The sequence below is a fragment of the Ammodytes marinus genome, assembly GCF_949987685.1.
Source record: "Ammodytes marinus genome assembly, chromosome: 19".
Taxonomy (NCBI): domain Eukaryota; kingdom Metazoa; phylum Chordata; class Actinopteri; order Uranoscopiformes; family Ammodytidae; genus Ammodytes; species Ammodytes marinus.
The window spans coordinates 1,180,173-1,193,329 of record NC_137223.1 but is presented as its reverse complement, the minus strand read 5'-3'; the positions used below and the strand labels follow the sequence as shown (position 1 = coordinate 1,193,329).

At 38.3% G+C, this 13,157-nt stretch overlaps 2 protein-coding genes across 2 annotated transcripts; both read right to left on the bottom strand.

The window, feature by feature from the left end:
- Positions 1 to 7,890: 7,890 nt before the first annotated feature.
- On the bottom strand, positions 7,891 to 9,572 carry tmem18 (transmembrane protein 18). Its single transcript, XM_080048028.1, has 5 exons — positions 9,429 to 9,572; positions 9,153 to 9,270; positions 8,647 to 8,701; positions 8,437 to 8,530; positions 7,891 to 8,322 (listed from the first exon to the last, which is right to left on the bottom strand). Exons 1-5 carry the CDS (start codon positions 9,519 to 9,521, stop codon positions 8,224 to 8,226), a joined length of 459 nt encoding a protein of 152 aa, XP_079904154.1. The 5' UTR covers positions 9,522 to 9,572; the 3' UTR covers positions 7,891 to 8,223.
- Positions 9,573 to 11,049: 1,477 nt separating this feature from the next.
- LOC307266229 (required for drug-induced death protein 1-like) lies at positions 11,050 to 12,986 on the bottom strand (the record flags this gene model as incomplete). The annotated part of the gene is made up of 3 exons (XM_080048203.1): positions 11,050 to 11,202; positions 12,498 to 12,563; positions 12,798 to 12,986. 3 exons carry the CDS (start codon positions 12,984 to 12,986, stop codon positions 11,050 to 11,052), a joined length of 408 nt encoding a protein of 135 aa, XP_079904329.1.
- Between the last annotated feature and the right edge of the window lie 171 nt (positions 12,987 to 13,157).

The window sequence follows — 13,157 nt, the reverse complement described above, 5'->3', positions numbered from 1 at the left end:
CGAGGAATGGATCTCTTCTGTCACACATTCAATTATTTTAAAGGTGTTCTTGGAGTTTTGTCCAGGGATTGATCAAACCTGACTAATGGCAGCACTACTGGAAACGAGGACTCTGGCGCAGGTTGACAAAGTTCTTAAACTCATCACAATAATGGCCGAATGATTCATTTCCTTTCAGATGGGAGCATCAAATTGGCATAAGTGACAAAGGAGACACCATCTCTAGAGTGTACACGTAGTCCAGACAGGGGGATATGTGTGAGAATGTACATTATTAAGCCTATTTCATTCAGCAGATCCTCTATCCACGGCTGCATTTGTAATATGCATTCAGCTATTCAACCTCTCCTTTAGGACTGGGCAGGACTGTGTGTGTGTGTGTGTGTGTGTGTGTGTGTAAAGTTGACTTTCTTCCATTTGCCAATGATTAACACAATTAATGAGCTCAGATGTTTTTACATGTTTACAGTGGAGGAAATAAGTATTTGATCCCTCACTGATTTTGTACGTTTGCCCACTTATAAAAAAATGAGCGGTCTATAATTTTAAAGCTAAGTTTATTGTAACAGTGATAGACAGAATATCAAAAAGAAAATCCAGAAAATCACATTAAAAAAAAATATATAAATTATTTTGCATTTCATTGAGTGAAATAAGTATTTGATCCCCTACCAACCATAAAGAATTCTGGCTCCCACAGATTAGTCCTCGTGCTTTAAAAAGGTACTCCTAATCTCAACTAGTTTCCTGTATAAAACACACCTGTCTCAACTTGTTACCTGTATAAAAGACACCTGCCCACAGAGTCAATAAATCAAACTCCAACATCTCCATCATGGGCAAGACCAAAGAGCTGTCTAAGGACATCAGGGACAAGATTGTAGACCTGCACAAGGCCGGAATAGACTATAAAACCATTGGTGAGAAGCTGGGTGAGAAGGAGACAACTGTTGGTGAGATTTTTCGAAAATGAAAGAAACACAAAATTACCATCAATCTCCCTCGGTTTGGGGCTCCATGCAAGATCTCACCTCAATGATCATGAGAAAGGTGAGGGATCAGCCCAGATCTACACGGGAGGAGCTTGTTTATGATCCCAAGGCAGCTGGAACCACAGTCACCAAGAAAATCATTGGTAACACACTGTGCCGTAATGGATTGAAATCCTGTAGTGCCCGTCAGGTCCCCCTGCTCAAGAAGGCACATGTACAGGCCTGTCTGAAGTTTGCCAATGAACACCTGAACGACTCAGAGAATGCTTGGGAGAAGGTGATGTGGTCAGATTAGAACAAAATCAAGTTCTTTGGTATCATAGTGACTCGCCATGCTTGGAGGAAGAGGAATTCTGACTATGACCCCAAGAGCACCATCCCCACAGTCAAGCATGGAGGTTGAAGCATTATGCTTTGGGGGTGTTTCTCTTCTAAGGGGACAGGTGGACTTCACTGCATCGAGGGAACTATGGATGAAGGGTGACAACCTCTTTCTCTCAGCCAGAGCCAGGTCCGTAAAAATGGCTCGTGGATGGGTCTTCCAGCACGTCAATGACCCTAATACAGCAAAGGCAACAAAGGAGTGGCTCAAGAAGAAGCACATTGAGGTCATGGAGTGGCCTAGCCAGTCTCCGGACCTTAATCCAATAGATCTGTGGAGGGAACTGAAGCTCAAGCGACAGCCTCGAAACCTTAAAGATTAGGAGAGGATCTGCAAAGAGGAGTGGTCCAAATATCCTCCTGAGATGTGTGCAAACCTGGTCATCAACTACAAGACACGTCTGACCTCTGTACTTGCCAACAAGGGTTTCTCCACCAAGTACTAAGCAATGTTTTGATAGGGGATCAAATACTAATTTCACTCAATGAAATGAGAAATTATTTCTATCTTTTTTTTACGTGATTTTCTGGATTTTCTTTTTGATATTCTGTCTATCACTGTTAAAATAAACCTAGCATTAAAATTATAGAGCGTTCATTTCATTGTAAATGGGCAAACTTACAAAATCAGTGAGGGATCAAATACTTATTTCCTCCACTGTATGTTAGAGTGTTTGTTTGTATCCACCCATAGATTTATGACCTTAACATTGGAAGTCTTGGTAGAATCTCTTTGACGAGAGCCAGCAATCTGCACGGTTGATTAACTGGTGCTGAATGCACACTGTCTCTGCTCTACGAACGAAAAGGCCTCAACGTTGACGTCTCAAATTCTTCAGACTATGCAATGACCTCTGTAACCGAATCACAAATGTTTCCTTTTATGTGTTCTCTGTATTTCAACATTTCATAATCCCTTCTTTTCTTCCAGTTCTCTTTGTCACTTCATCTCTGGTATCTCAACACCTCCCATCTTTGGCTGGCTCTTATTTACCCTCCTCTGCACCTCTTTTGTTTGAGTTTGTTCTATTGGCCAGGGATGGCCAGGGTCTGGAGTTCCAAACCCCTTCTGGTTGATGGAGACAGGGAAATACGAATGTGTAATGTCAAATTTGTCATTTGTCAAAAGCGATGTACTTCATTTTATGGAAATGTAACTTCATGAAAGGTTTAAGTATAATATACGTAGCTACACAGTGTAATTTGGTAACATTATAGATAAACATACCATAACCTAAACAACAGGTCAACTGAACATGCAACAATTTACATTCTGTTGACAGGCAGGCAGGTATACAATGCAACATAAATACATTATAAAGTTTCCAAAGATTAATGTATATTAAATATCTATTTCATTTAAATGGAACTTTCTGTTCGGGTAAATCCCTAATTTCACTTTATTTGGAACGAGATCATAACGGATGTTCCAAGAAACTCTTCCTGGCAAATCATTAGGAAAATCACAAGGCCTCAAACTGGCTGAAACAAGCTCTAAACAGTGTTTTGCAGATGCCATTCATCTGGCTCTATTTTATAGATGGTTTATAGATAACATTGGCTGAAGGCCCGCAAAGAGAAAAAGATTGCTCATTGTGATCTCATTGTTACTGTCTGCAGTGGAGCCCTGCATCAACTGAGAAGTGGCCTGTCTTGGCAATGTAAGTGTTTTTGTCAAGGACCAAAGTGAAATATTTGGCACAGAATTCCCGGTATGATATGCATCTTCCCACAATGCTGCCTATCTGCCCTGGTCACTGTAAGAATGCACAGGGCATTGTGTGAAGGTCAATGAGAAAGTCTGGGAAGTATGATGCAGTTGGTTGTGATCTCACCTGACATATAGATAAACTTTATAAAACTAACTGATTGTTGTTGTTTATTTTACAGTTCTCCATCTGGATTTCTTGAAAAGACTGAACTGCAGTAAATGACTGTTCTTCCAAAAAGTACACACATCTGTTTTGAGGAACAGAGTGCAGTGATAACACAGCACTTCTTGGGACACGATTCCCCTTTTCGAGCAAGTTTTGCGGTAAAGACACCAATGTTTAAAATAAACTGCCATTGATGCTATATAAAATGTGAAATATCTTTCAACCTACCATGAAAAAAGGGCAAGTTTTAAATGTGCTTTTTCATGTTATTCTCAATTCACTCCAACTATCTACAGTATCTGTGTTGTCAATTTACAGCAATTTTTTATTTTTTTATTTTACTGTCGACTAATTTAATTGACATTTTCTAGTATGTTTTGAATTGTGACTTTATTTTTTTATTTTTTTATAGAATTAGCAGGAACAACTACTTATAATAAGATTACTAGAATCCAATTGAATTCTCTTCCCCCCACCCCCTTTTTTTTACCATTAAAGCAAATTGTTGTTGAATTTGCTTATGGTCTATTATTATGTCACGTGTAAATTCATAATCCTTTTCTTATCTCGTAATAAAAATGTTCCTAACCAAACTTTTCAGTGGTTGCTTTGAAAGCATACGATGATAAAGAAAAAAAAGAGAAGGTAATAATCCCCTATCTGCACCATGTCCTGTAGTAATTGATACAGGTTTGATGGATGACTCAGTGTGAGTGTGATGCTGAGAGTGAGTCACTGAGTTCCAGTCCTCTGTGGCTTTTAGTCTTCATCCAAGACAAATGTTTTATTTAATTAAGCATAACATACATCAATACAAGTCAAATTCATCCCATATGCACGTAGATGGTGTCATATTTTTTGCACAATAAAAGTATATCTTTTCATTACGACGGCAATTTTATTTTGATACTTCTCAGACAGTACCAGGCTTTATACATCGCCAGTTTATTCAGAATCGAACTAATGAAATGTATCTATATAATCATGTATATCACAGTAACTCATTCCTAAGCACACACTGAGTGAGTCATCTCTCACTCTCTAACACTGACTCCAGTTTTTCCCTCTCGTTCCCTCTTTATTTATTATTTTTTCTCTGTCTTACAGAGCATGCCCAGTCACAGTGTGACTCAACCTAGCAGCAACATGCTGCTACAGAACACAGCCACCAAGTGAAAGTATGTTACTTTCAATGCACTAAACTACAGGGCCTTTCATTTCAACCACCTTCCCCGTATTCAGCATTTAGTACTACTAATAGTTGTATATTCAATTTATTATATATTATTATAATATTTAATGCATGGTTTAAATATATTTGTATCTAGTGGTAAGGTAAACATACTGCATATAAAGAAATGTCAACAACTCCTCATATAATAATACCGAAATGGGTTTATTTTTAACATTTATTTTTACAGGTAAATCCTATTGAAACTGGAGAATCTTTTTCAAGGGAGACCTGTTACAGTTCCCATGTTACCATTCACACACACACACACACACACACTCATACACCGATAGCAGGCTTACCATCGACATTCACACTTTTTTAGGCTGAAAATGTTGCAAGGACAGTGGTGAGAGTTAACAGTATGAAGTTGTGGTCAAAGCATCTAAAGAATGAGTTGAAGCTTGTCATAATAGCTCCAGGTTGGTTGGGTCAAAATCTTTCAGTTCATCTATGAGTGATGACTTGTACAAGCACATTGTCACACGCAATTGTGACTTGATACACTGCTATTATAAAGATATCAATCATAGCCAATTAAAAATGATGGAAATAATAGTTTTATAGATATCCACCAAATTGCACCATAGAACTGGAATTGGAATTGCCAAAATGATGGTGAGCAAGATATAAAAAAATAATACATATCTCCCCATTTCCTAAACCTCTCCCCACAATTATTTTTTTCATCCAGCCTTTAAAGTAATTATTAACTGCTCATGAACATGAAAACAATAATCATTCACAGGGAAGTTTCAAATAGTTTTTGAATGTATTAGAAATTCATGAAGAGATTACAACTGTGTAATATTATGTTATAAGCTTTCAACGATCTCTTTATATGGTATACTATGTATGGAAAATTCATCCTAAGTTTTGGACAAATACTGTATATTAATTAAAAGTGTCAAATTTCATGTAGGAAAAATAACTTTGAATACAATGAAGGATGATTGTGAAGGATTGTTGTTAACACAGTAAAGGTGACATTTAAGCCTAGTGTGGAAAAGAAGAAAAATGCTGTACGTTATCTAGAACTGTGTATAGAATTTGTGTAAGAGTTGATCAAAACACCTCTTGATTAACATACAAATGGTCATGGCCTGGCCAAACATCTGGTTTGGAATCACAGCTGTTGAGAAGCACAGAAGGAGCCAACATAAACTCCATAGAATCAGTGAGAGAGGGGAGAACATTGGGACGGGCGCGCATCATCATTTGGGCTCATTATCTTTCAGCACTCCAGATATAAACTCAAAGAGAACACAAACAAAACTAAACAAAATAAAAAAAATATTTTCATGCACAGATGAAGAATGAATTTCAGGAATAGCTGGCAGCTGTCCTGACATGCAACGCAATCAATAACACACACACACACACGCAGACAGAAACCTGATGGAGAAGCCTCGCTCTCTCTGTAGTCTGGTCAAAGGGTGGGTTTGTGGATCCAGGCCAGGCATTTGGGGATTTGTGAAGGGTGGTTTGTGTTTTTAGCTGAACAACACATTTTTACGAAAATGATCAAATGTTTTTCGTTTAAACTTCAACATAAAAAAAAGTTTATACTAGAAATTAGTTAAGACCATGACATAAAACAAAGGACGCAGAACCAGAGATAGTCTATCTTTAATATACTATGGGGGGAGGGGGGGGGGAACAATTTGTGTCCTGTTATTGAGGTGTTATAAATTAAGATTGATACCATAGTAACTAGCATATTCAGTGCAGACCAGACACTGCCTTATAGACAGCAGTAGGACATCTATATTACCTGCACTTTACTGCCTCACATGTAAAGTTGTGACTGCATAAATCCTATGTGAAGCTTGACATCAGCGCACACCCTATATATAATGTATCCACACGATTCATCCTCGCTAACCATGTCAGTTTCTGGGCAAGAATCTCCAAAAACGTTATCTACTCAAATGGACACAAGGTAGAATTGACGACCGTGGGAAATCAGACCCTTTTCAGTGTTTTAGGACAAACATTTCTGTATTCTTATTTACTTGTCTGCTGCCCAACCTGTTAATTAAGTTCCCTTTATGACATCATCTACTTGCTCTCAATTAAGCAGAAGATGCACTTACCACTGTTGTCTGGTGATTTTCGTCACATACACCTTTTTTTTTAACCTTTATTTATACAGGTAAATCCCATTGAGCCCGGAGACACTTTTTCAAGGGAGACTCGTTGCCATTTACACGTTACCATTCACACAAACATTCATACACAGATAGCAGACCAAATATCAACGTTACACACCTTTTAGCCTGAACACTATGACCATCATCCCTACCCAACTGACTTTGGAACTAGATTGTTCTTTCCACCCCCAATTACCCAAAGTGTCTTTAACCACAAGACTGCAGCTGACTGGGTGTTGTGCAATGTAATGGTCTGCATGACAAGAAACAGAGGAAATCCGTCATATTGGAGATATTGGAATTGGGTGAATTTGGCCGCAGCCCACACTCCCGGAGATTCAAAATGGGATTAGAGTGTCTACTCTGAACTTCTCAAACTTGTCTGGATGCCTTCATACATGCCGGTTGCATCAATCTCCCTAATAAAGTGGAAACATACTCTTGTTTGGGCGTGTTGCACCTTGTTTACCAAAGAGAGGTCAGGGTGCAACCTTTAATTCTGCACGTCTTTGAAAAGAAACTTCAAAACCCATCTCTATTAATACAACACACCCATGTTATATTCCTCCTCCCTGTCCTCTTGGTGTTGACTACGATCCAGCCGTGACAGATGAATGCAGGCTAAAAGCACAACAGCATACAACAGATCCATCTGCTAACTTTCCAAAAGAGCAGATCAATAGATAGCAGGAGCATCCCAGTGTTTTTTTATAGAAAATCCATACTGCCCTCTAGTGCTGCACCAGCATCCCCAAGCCTTCATGGAAACCATAAAGAGTTTCAATGAAGTATAATAACCCTAAGCTTTCAGTATTGACCTGTATATTTTGGAGCAGTGTTTATACATAAAATGACAGTGTGGCAGTTTGTGTATATAAATATGTTAAACATATAGTGTATTCAATTTCAAGTATTTAATAATGCATTTTAATAATTAATTCATAATAAATCAAGTTTAAAGATTAACAAGGAGATTTATACAAGGTTAACCATGCACCGTAGCCTTTCTTGATTTATCTGCGATGACCATGATCATACTGTCCCCTAGTCTGAGTCAATTGATTGATGGTCAGTCATGGATTTGTGTCGAACCGATTGCAGTCCTCTTTACACGACTGAGGATGAAATGATTGACTTCTTGAATAAACTCATTTCTTGTTCCTCTCCCTCCATGGTTCATATAAAGCCTATTTTATTTGCAGTCTTAAGTCTAAATCTAACTATAGCACTGATACATTCCCAGGCCTTAAAACGAAGAGGGTATATCATTCTTTATGCATATCAATACAATTTAAAAACAAAAACAACATTAAATACAAAACGAGAAAATGTTTTCCTTTTGGTCCTTGTAAATAGTCATATTGTACACAGCATGTTCAGCAGCAATCTTTCAACTGCTGTCACCAGAAACAAGACACCCAGTCCAAAACAGACACCCAGTCCTCCTGACCGACACACCACCGAACCGAACCGAATTGAACCGTCCTTTTTACAGTCATTGGAAAGAATGTGCCTCCCTCCTCCAGAAACCAGGATTAGCAAAGCGACTCTTAATTCCCCCACGAGGAAGCCATTTTTGGGTATGAGGATCAGTCACTCTTCTCTCTCTTCTCTCTGCGGGCCTTCCGCTTGAGCTGCAGTGTCTTCAGCTCGGTCATGGTGCAAAATGTCCTGTGCACCCACACCACCTGTCAATGCACACCACAAACATTTGGGTGAGCAGTGCACTGAGGTTGACTTTTGGCTTTTTTCCCATTTTATTTTGACTGATGATAAATAACTAGGCTGCTGCTGCTGCTTACCACAATGATGATTGCGTTCAGTAGAAGAGGAATGGAGTAAACCATAGATATGAACATGCCCTTGGAGTCAAAGTACTGGAACTCCGAAAAAGACCTGCAAAAAAAAAAGAAAGAATGCAGATGCTGAGCTGAATGAGATTTTTCTTAAATCACTGTGTATTTTCCTGCTTTATTCAAAACACACACACACACACACACACACACACTTACCGCCAGTTCATGGCTGCCAGCTCATTTAGATATTCAGCACTATACACCAGACCCACTGTGGAGATAGGCACACATACAAACAATAAAGGCTGCTGTTTGCCACAATATTCCACTCCCCTCTTTCTTTACTCTGACCAGGTCAGCATTAGTTCATTCACCATTTCAAATGAGCCTGACACAGACACACACATTGTCCTCTGTGGATTCACCAAAGGACAAAAGTTTACTACTACTGCCCTAAAATGATCAATTTCAAATTATGCTTGGATAAATGTCTGAGAAACACACCTATTGCATGGATGTAAAAAATAAGGTAGTCGGTGTCACAGGAAGCAGTAAATTAGTAGACTCAACATGACTCAACAGTACAACTGACTGAAAAAGTAAATAATGAGCCACGTATACAAAACCTTTATATGTTCATGTATATTGGTAAACCTAATAACAATCAACATGGTTTTTTTCGGCTAATTAGTTACTGTATGTATTTTTTATTGTCCACTTACCTATGAGCAGGAAGTGACAGATCTGAGCTCTGTAAAACCTGCAGGTCACCACCGTCAGACTCAGACACACAACATGAAACACCAGCAGGCCGATAAGCCAAGGCTCCGACCACTGCACCTACACAATAAATGAAAAGCACACAGTGAAAGCTGCTACTTCAAATGTTAACTGAACAGATATGAAACTGCACTGTAATGCTGCAGTGGATGTATTAGCCTTGATGGCTAACGCGAAGCTAGCTAGACTCCTCGAGCCAGGAAAATATTTTTACTTACAGACATGAGAAACGTCCATATCGATGTAATTCTTAAATTGCTAAAAGCATCGATGGGAATGGAGCTGATATTCTGTGCTTTCTGTTCCGTCATGTTGTGAGAATAGACTGTAAATTAAAGGTCCACAGGCTGGCGACTAATGTGTAAACAAGACAAGAATACGGAAGTAACACTTCTCTTCTTCTTTAGTATGTGTTGGCGGAAGTGACAAAATAGCGCATTACCGCCACCTACTGTTATGAAGTTATACTTAAACAAAATATATTCTCTATAATCATATTCGTCCTCCTGTTGTTACATAGGAATACAATAACTTGGATTGACAAATAGTTGTGACACTGCTTACAGAAAAATGTTCATACACTTTTCAAGCAGAAAGAAGTGGTGAAGAGGTGGAAGGCCAGTCCACTTATTTCTACTTTAAAAGTTTAAAGTAGTTATAGTGGAAGAATAATGCGTGTGCATGTCATGCAGCGTTGAAGAGGGAGCAACACAATAAACTACACAACTGATAAACAAACAAGGTAATACAATATTAAGTTGGCAAGAAATAGATGATCAATTAAATGCAGAGGTTGAATACAGGACCACAGGTGAAAAAGTCAGTATGGACCATAGTATATACAATATATATATATACTGAAGGGTTACTGTGGGGCTGCATCTTGTTTTTTCTTCACAGGAGCACAGGAAGGAACACATATTTACCAGATTGTCTACACTAGATACACTTCTAAACACTTATGTTCTCACAAGACCCCTGAATATGCAAAGTGTTTCTCTGTTCTTTTGTTTGGACTTCAAAAAGCTCACAAGCAACTCTTGTTTTACAGGCCATTAACACAATAAGCCTATTTAAAAAGAGAGACCCTCAAAAACAAATGACAAAAGGTTTTGGTGAACCATTTATTTACACTTCATCCCACATCAACTTACAAATTACACGACTAGCAAAACACAAACGGTTAGGACTACCTCTAGAAGTCAAACCATTAGGTTCCAGTCCGATTTTTCTTATTAAATAATTTTTTTTAGAAAATTAAACATATCCAGTATATTGCTATAAAACATTTTTTAGTACACACACACACACACACACACACACACACACACACACACACACACACACACACACACACACACACACACACACACACACACACACACACACACACACACACACACACACACACACACACACACACACACACACACACACACACACACACACACACACACACACACACACACACACCTTGAGCAATATGTGCAGGAGTGCATAACAAACAAATAGGGTTTATGCAAAGAACAATTATACAGAATGTCTAAGTGTAAGATATACAATGTATTTTCTCTGAAACTATGATAAAATAGTGGGCTAAAGTACATTAGGGCCAACAATTGGACATTAGGATTTTTAACTATTAACAAGGAATAATAAGGACATAATGACATTAACAGAACACGTCCATCATTAATACTCTAACAAATTGTAGTCAAAATGTAAAAAAGGCCTATTTCACAAACTTTACATATATAACGTATTTACAAATACACAAAGTCTTTGGTCAGCGTCCACGCTGTCACAGGTATGTACTGTAGGTAGGGAATCCAGAGGGGCTCAACGTGGCTCAGCCCAGGGGTTGTTTGTGCCTCGGTGGAAGTCTGGGCCAAAAGCAGCAGCCACTGAGATGGGAGTGGAGTAGCCCAGGGCAAAGCTGTACAGACCCAGCTTTAGACACTTCCAGGTAGACCGTATTGCCCTGGAGACATTCTGAAGAGACAAACACACAGCCGCATGATTCATCAAAACATTCTGTGGGTTCTAACAAGAATATTAGGTCAAAAAGTAAAAGGTAAATTCATTTGTAATCCCAAACCAATGATTGTTTTCCATTCAAAAAACTCCCAAACTTCAAATTTTCTTTTTTATTCCCAGATTATTCAGGAGATAGATTGTGCTGCAAAACTTCCTCATTGATTGTGACAGAAATAGGTATTAAAAGTCAGGCAGATCATATGTATATTTATTTTGAAACAATAGTCCCACAGGGGGCAGAAACACGGTCTGCATTTACCCTCAAAATGTAAACAGAAAGCCCCCCCCCCCCCCCCCCCTCTGAACACTATTGTCTCTTGAACAGGAAAGGGCTGACCGGCTGAAGCGGACACAGGAAGACAGACATTTCAGAAAAAACAGGGAAAGAACAATACTACTCCCTTTATGTAGTATGTAAAAAAAAAAAAGATTCACTCACTAGTTGAACTTTTTCTAAACTGATTATTGAGTTAACGTATTCAGTTTAAAATTAAGTAGATACATTGAATATAATTATTATAGATTGAAAACTCAAAATATGTATATAAATGACAATCACAGTTTGGGATTATCTTGACTCAATGGTTTGATCAGTAAAGTTCAAATTTACATCTGAAATAATTTAAATAATTATTTTTTGGGGGGGGGGGTTGTACCTGCTCACCAGATTAAATTTTTTTCAGCAATCATTGTATTTCAAATAATTTTAAAGAGGATGATTGATTGAAAACAATTGGAGTTCACATTTCAACTTACCCAAAATGTAACTAGAAGAAAAGGACAAAAGTCAGATTAATTCAGACCATTTTATTTCCAGACATAAACTGTGTTTGTATTCACGGAACGCAAAATATTTAAATTTTTCAGCTAAATATTGAGCAATACAACTTTTTAAAAACTACTGTATATATCCTACTTGCTCACTGCAGTATATACTACATTTATTAATTTATAATTTGTTTACGACACATTTTTAGTTAATGCTCAACATGAAATAAAAAAAGTGTGCGAGGTCTCCAATAAACCATTTGGACTAATGTTGTTGTTTTAGGTCAAGGCCACTCCCTTGTCACACTTGAGTTTTGGTCAAAGAGCAATGTGTCAAGTAAACAGACCACTGATGTTGTAAAAAAGGAATTCAGGTCATGCCAGGTCTACAGACAGTGCAGTGTTTAATTCATACATTTAAAGAAAAAGAGCATAAAAAGTGATGCTTATGAAGCTTTAAGGTCTTATTTAGTGAGTGTTACCTCTGGCCCTAGATGGGCTGGGTCAACCTTCAGCCAGATTTCAGACAAATGAGCCAAGTTGAGCAGCTGCTGGTTTGCCACAGAGAGAACAGCTGTCATTTTTTATTTGAACATCATTCCAATCTCTTATTTTAAATGGGATAAAAGATGGTTTAAGTTTGATTTCAGTCTAGTGACATTTTTTAGTAGATTTATTAATACAAATGAACAAATGGAGTTTTTTCTATAATCCAATACACCTTATATGCAAGTTCATTGAATATTAACAATTTAAGAAAATGTAAAAGAGACAACACCCACCTTCTTTACTTTCTTGTACTGTGCTTTCTTCCTTTTCTTCTTCTCTTCTTGCGTCTCATCATCCATCAGTGGCTCGTACCTCTCCGGCAGAAATGAAAAGTGAACTTGTCTGTGGCACTTTGGGTTGCATTGTGGATGGTCCCCGCAGTCAACTTGAGTTTCCGCAGCTTGGGGAGTCACACCAGACATCCGTAATGGAATGGATTTCGGCTTCATGATGTCCGTCTGGTTTGGGCTCTCAGCGATGTAATAGGGGGGTTAACTTTCTTCAGAGAGGTCAGGTACATATGTCAGCAGGCGTTATTGTGCTTGAGTGGAAGTGCATTCCAGAGGACCGCCTTGAGTGGGGCGGATTTGGCA